The sequence below is a fragment of the Heterodontus francisci genome, chromosome 10 (assembly GCF_036365525.1).
Source record: "Heterodontus francisci isolate sHetFra1 chromosome 10, sHetFra1.hap1, whole genome shotgun sequence".
Taxonomy (NCBI): Eukaryota; Metazoa; Chordata; class Chondrichthyes; order Heterodontiformes; family Heterodontidae; genus Heterodontus; species Heterodontus francisci.
Window position 1 is genome coordinate 99,585,952 of NC_090380.1, and position 6,000 is coordinate 99,591,951.

The window sequence follows — 6,000 nt, forward strand, 5'->3', positions numbered from 1 at the left end:
AAAAGCAAAGTTCCAGCATCTTTGGAATCCTTTCAATTTTAAAACCCAAGTCCTCAAAAAAAATATTTAGCAAAAAAAAGGAGCAACTGGAGCAGTGTGAAAATAACACAGAGCATCGTAAGCTTTCTGCTCAGCAATGGAATGAAACTGAAGAATTTGCACTTACTATAGTAAACATGATAACGTAGAATGGTTGCAGCACAGAAGGAGGCCATTCGTCCCTTGGTGTCCCTATCAGCTCTAACTCCCTCAGCCTTCCTGTAATTCTGCAAACTTTCTTCAGATGTTCATCCAGTTCCTTTTTGAAAGCTACGATTGACTGCCTCCACCACCTTTTCAGGCAGTGCATTCCAGATTGTAACAACTCACTGCATAAAAGGTTTCTCTTCATGTCACTGTTGGTTCTTTTGCCATTCACCTTAAATGGGTGTCCTTTGGTTCTTGACCCTTCCGCCAGTGGGAACAGTTTGTATATACTCTGGACTCCTCATGATTTTGAATACCTCCATCAAATCTCTTCTCAGCCTTTTCTAAGGGGAACAGCTCCAGCTTCTCCAATCTTTCAACATAACTGAAATCCCTTATCCCTGGCACCATTCTTGAAAATCTTTTCAGCACACTCTCTAAAGCCTTCTCTTCCTACCTAAGGTACGGTGCCCAGAATTGGGCACAATGTTCCAGTTAAGGCCGAACAAATCTTTTATAAAGGTTCATCATAACTTCCTTGCTTTGTACTTCCATGCCTTTTTAGCCACTTTCTCAAACTGTCCTGCCACTTTCAATTTCACATACCCCAGGTCTCTCTGTTTCTGCACCCACTTTAGAATTCTACCCTTTAGTTTATATTGTCTCTCCTTGTTCTTTTTACCAAACTGTATCACTTCACATTTCTCTGCATTAAATTTAATCTGCCGCTTTTCCACCCATTTGTCCTCTTGAAGTCTATTACTATCCTCCTCACAGTTCACAATACTTCCAAGTTTTGTCTCATCTGCAGATTATGAAACTACCCAGGTCTAGGTAGGTCTATCAAGAAAAGCAGCGCTCCTAGTACTGACCCCTGGGGAACCACCCCCACCCCCATATCTCTTCCTCCAGTCTGATAAACAGCCATTCACCATTACTCTCTCTTTCTTGCCACTCACCCGTATCCATGCTGCCACTTTCCCTTTTATTGCACGGGCTTCAACTTTGCTGGCAAGCATGTAACTTTATCAAATGCCTTTTGGAAGTCCATATATACCACATCACCTGCATTACCCTCACTAACCCTTTATGTTACCTCATCAAAAAACTCAATCAAGTTGAACAATTACATGTGCTTTGCAACTGGAGCAGTGTGAAAATAAGTGTAGATCCTCAGCTAAAAAGCCACATTACTTCACAACAATGATATCAATATAAAGCCTAATTATTTTGTTCATATTTATAATGTGTCCAAAAGAGAATAAATTATACCTGGTGATTTTTGTAACCTTGATTCACCTCTGTCATTTTTATTGCTCTCTATCTCTCTCCTGTGGCGTTTTTCTCTTTTGCTTTGTGTAGAACAGCATAAAGGATTACAGGTGTAAATAAAGTGACATCTCTATTTAATCAACTATGATGTAGCTTTTTAATGAGTAATAGATGGTAGGATGTGGTGTTGTCCCAATCATTGAATTACAATGGGGTGGCGCAGTGGTTAGCACTGCAGCCTCACAGCTCCAGCGACCCGGGTTCAGTTCTGGGTACTGCCTGTGGGGAGTTTGCAAGTTCTCCCTGTGACCGCGTGGGTTTCCGCCGGGTGCTCTGGTTTCCTCCCACAGCCTTGCAGGTTGATAGGTAAATTGGCCATTGTAAATTGCCCCTAGTGTAGGTAGGTGGCAGGAGAATGGTGGGGATGTGGTAGGGAATATGGGATTAATGTTGGATTAGTATAAATGGGTGGTTGTTGGTCGGCACAGACTCGGGCCGAAGGGCCTATTTCAGTGCTGTATCTCTCTATGACATGGAAATCAAGGTTTACTCTTCCTCACTTGACCTAGTCTTAATATCAGGTGTCTGCTCCATTCCGAAATTGTTATCTCCCTTTCCTTCAACAACCGATCAAATCGATTCTTAAATATTGGCATGGTCTCTGCTTCACTCACAAATTAACACAATACCACAAACCTCTATAAGCTTTTGCTTCTTTCTGTCCTAAATATCTTAGTATTTGTCTTGTAAGTACATTCTCTTGTTCCAGACCCCTCAATCATTGGAAATGACCTGCTTCCACCTGTTCTATCCCATCCTCTCATAATTTTAAAGACTTATCAAATCTCTTGGTGATCGGCTCTTAACAAAAACAGCCCCAATCTTTTATATTCTTTCTTCCTATTTGTATTTTCTCACACCAGACATCATCCTAATGAGTGCACAATACCAGCTGTATTGTATCACCACCCTTCCTATTGTGTGGAACCCAAAATGTTGCATAAATACAACTGTGTTCTGTCTTTGGTTTTGCATAGATTCAACATTCTTAACTTGTATATCTCTTGCCATAAACCCCATATTTTAACTTTATATGCTATCTTGTCCACCTGGTTCTGCTTTTAATGTCTTGTGAATATACAGCTGTTCCCTATTTCATGTGTTGTCAATTTTAACCAAGTTATCTGGATATATGAAACTGATGTTCCTGTACGTTGTAAGTTGGAAATGTGAAGGGGATCACTGGGGTGCTTCCTTCTGCCACCAAGAAACTAAATTCTAATACCCATAAATAAGTTCCTGGAAGGGAAGAAATGTATTTTGTATTAAATAAACTGACCCATTTACGTTGTGACTCAAAGTACAAATGACATTTTGTACTTCCAAGTATCACTGATAGATGGTGCTGTTATTTCAAAAAAATAAGTGTCTTAAACCAATTTCCTCTGAAACCACATGATTTGAGCAATGTTGAAATTTGAAATCTTCTTTTCCCAGGAGATTAAAAAAAAGTTTCAAAAAAGGAAATGTTTTCATTTAAAGTAGACCAGTAATAAGGAATAAGCAAGAAAATAATTTGCATGCTTGAATAGTAGGATATTGTATGTTTATTTTTCTGTCAATCTATTATGCTTTACTAATGTACAACATAAAGAAATAAGCACAGATAATAGTTTGCATCATTTAATAAAAGTTGAGTATGAAATTGTGTTCATATAAAATTGATGTTTTCCAGGCATAAGTTGAACAAACAAAATGGTCAATATACTTACTTGTAATGGTCAAAAATGTTTTTCTCTTTTTTTAGATATAAGTAAATGCTAAATTAGAAATAAGTTTGAAATATTTTTTTTAGAGACTGTAACTGGAAACACTCTGCTGTACATAGAATCTGCTAAGGTATTTGTTTCCCATTTCTTGCAGGCGATGAGAACTATTGAAGTGGTGTATGGGCCAAGGAGTTCAAATGGTGATTGTTGTGAGCTGGAGATTGATAAACTAATTCATTTTAATACATCCAAATTTATTCCACCATTCAAAACAGCAGGAATTATGAGAAGGTGGGCTGAATTTCATGTACACCCTGGTGCTTGCATTTCCATGAGTAGATGAAATATCCATTGGGCCTCTACCAACTTGATCATCCCTCAATGAGCAAAACTGTGTGAAGCAGAATATTTCCCTCCCCCAAACAATTTCAAGCCATTTTAAAATTATGTACCTAACTCTTAGAAAAGTCTGTTGTCTTATGAAAGTTAATACTTTGTCCCAAAAATGAAATCTCATTTGATTGTACATACCTTGACTACAGCACTGTTTTTACCCTGTGGTCTACTACTGGTTAATTTGGGATAGATAAAAAGTGTGCCTTCGAGATTAATTGTGTACAATAAAAATATATGGTGGTTACTGAAGCCCCTCAGTGGGCTTAAAACAAAAGCATGAATGATTTCTATGCACTGGAGCTTGGAAACTAGTAACTTGATAGAATAGGAATCTAATTTGGTATTGATCTGTGGTTATGGTCATGTACTTGCTGATGTAACCATTACTGCTACAATGAAGCAATCGTGCAAAACACTGTAATGTTTTGTAGATAACGAGATAATTACTGTTGTAAATATTACAGAAAAATGTATGTTCAGTCTATATTTAAAAGAATGTGATTACCCAATCAACTGTCTACACTTAACTCCTAACTAGTGAACAATTTTATTTCATTCAAACTATAAATTTATATTTATGAAACTAAACATATAGCTGTAGTTTTCACTACTTGAATATTTTAAAGATATGTTCTTAATGTATGTGAAACCATTGCACGTTTATTCTCAAATAGAAGTGTACCAGCTATTTTTAATAAGTGAACTTTTTGAATTTTTGCAAAAGGGTGCTAGCTGTTTTAAGTCTTGCAACAGAAAAGGCCAGCTAATGATACAGGAAGCTTTGTCATCTAATCCAACCAGTTCAGTGGTATGTGATTAAACATTATGAAAGTGTATTCCCACTTCCCTGATGTGTGCACGTGCTCGCGCACTCTTTCTCTCCCACTCAGGTTTTGTTTAGCTGGATGCGTTTTAGAGAGAAATAGCATTAAGATGAAAGTTTAAACTTTGTATCATTTTCACGTGTATAATTTCTTAAATTTCATTGTGAATGGCAGATTAGCATTTTTAAAAATATTTTAATTGAGTTTAAAAATTGTTGCTTGTCTGAAAAGACTGGAACAATCCTCTCATCTCAACGTCGTCTTGGTTTTAACATGTTGAAACCAGCTAGGAAGCTTGAACCATTTATACTGCGGAATTAGGGTTCATTCTAAACAAAGTCTTTGCACCTTTGCTCACTCGCGTGGTCTAGTTTCCAGTCAGTCAGTTATATTCTCTTGAACACCTTATGTGTTCCCCTTCCTGAATTGTTCTAGTTCAAAAAGTAGACTCTTTTTCTTTTTTTTTCTTTCTTTCTTTTGGGCCTCCTTATCTCGAGAGACAATGGATACGCGCCTGGAGGTGGTCAGTGGTTTGTGAAGCAGCGCCTGGAGTGGCTATAAAGGCCAATTCTGGAGTGACAGGCTCTTCCACAGGTGCTGCAGAGAAATTTGTTTGTTGGGGCTGTTGCACAGTTGGCTCTCCCCTTACGCCTCTGTCTTTTTTCCTGCCAACTACTAAGTCTCTTAGTAGACTACCCTCCAAATAAACTACTTATTTGTGGAACAGGCAGTCTTGCGGAAGGGGAAATGAGAATGGGTCTTGTAGGAATTGGATCTGTATCAACAATTTGTTTAAAAATAGCCACAGCTGAAGTTATATTAGAATTATTTTAAAGCCGCTATGATTTACTTTTAAAGAAAATAATGCATTTTTTGTTTTTAATTTGCCAAGCTACAGGTAGCTGCTTAGATAGACCATTAAAAAAGGATAAGATGCCTTTTAAACTTTAAACCTACATGTTAATTAGTTTTATTGAACAAAGGAAAACGTAGCTGCAAAAATCATTTTTAATTCCAAAAGTTGTACTCTAAATCATCCTGACATATATAATGTTTTGGTTATTCTTTCGCTGAATGATACTTTAAGCTCATTTTCATTTGAAGGAAAAGTTACCTGAATACTCAAAGCACAAATGCTGAACACAGTGGCGCAGTGGTTAGCACCGCAGCCTCACAGCTCCAGCGACCCGGGTTCAATTCTGGGTACTGCCTGTGTGGAGTTTGCAAGTTCTCCCTGTGTCTGTGTGGGTTTCCTCCGGGTGCTCCGGTTTCCTCCCACATGCCAAAGACTTGCAGGTTGATAGGTTAATTGGCCATTATAAATTGCCCCTAGTATAGGTAGGTGGTAGGGAAATATAGGGACAGGTGGGGATGTGGTAGGAATATGGAATTAGTGTAGGATTAGTATAAATGGGTGGCTGATGGTCGGCACAGACTCGATAGGCCGAAGGGCCTGTTTCAGTGCTGTATCTCTAAACTAAACTAAAGTGATGCGTGCTTTATAACATGATAAATATACCTCCAGGTTATCATGTTTTTTTCTCCTTTAGTCT

At 38.0% G+C, this 6,000-nt stretch overlaps 1 protein-coding gene across 1 annotated transcript in view; it reads left to right on the forward strand.

Moving 5' to 3' along the window:
* The window catches only part of si:dkey-229b18.3 (uncharacterized), a 46,057-nt gene extending 41,050 nt beyond the window's left edge, over nt 1-5,007 (forward strand). Inside the window, exon 7 of the mRNA XM_068041150.1 lies at nt 3,382-5,007. Within this exon, the coding sequence (XP_067897251.1) occupies nt 3,382-3,388 (7 nt within the window). The 3' untranslated portion in view covers nt 3,389-5,007. The remainder of the gene's footprint in view (nt 1-3,381) is intronic.
* The last annotated feature ends 993 nt before the right edge of the window (nt 5,008-6,000 follow it).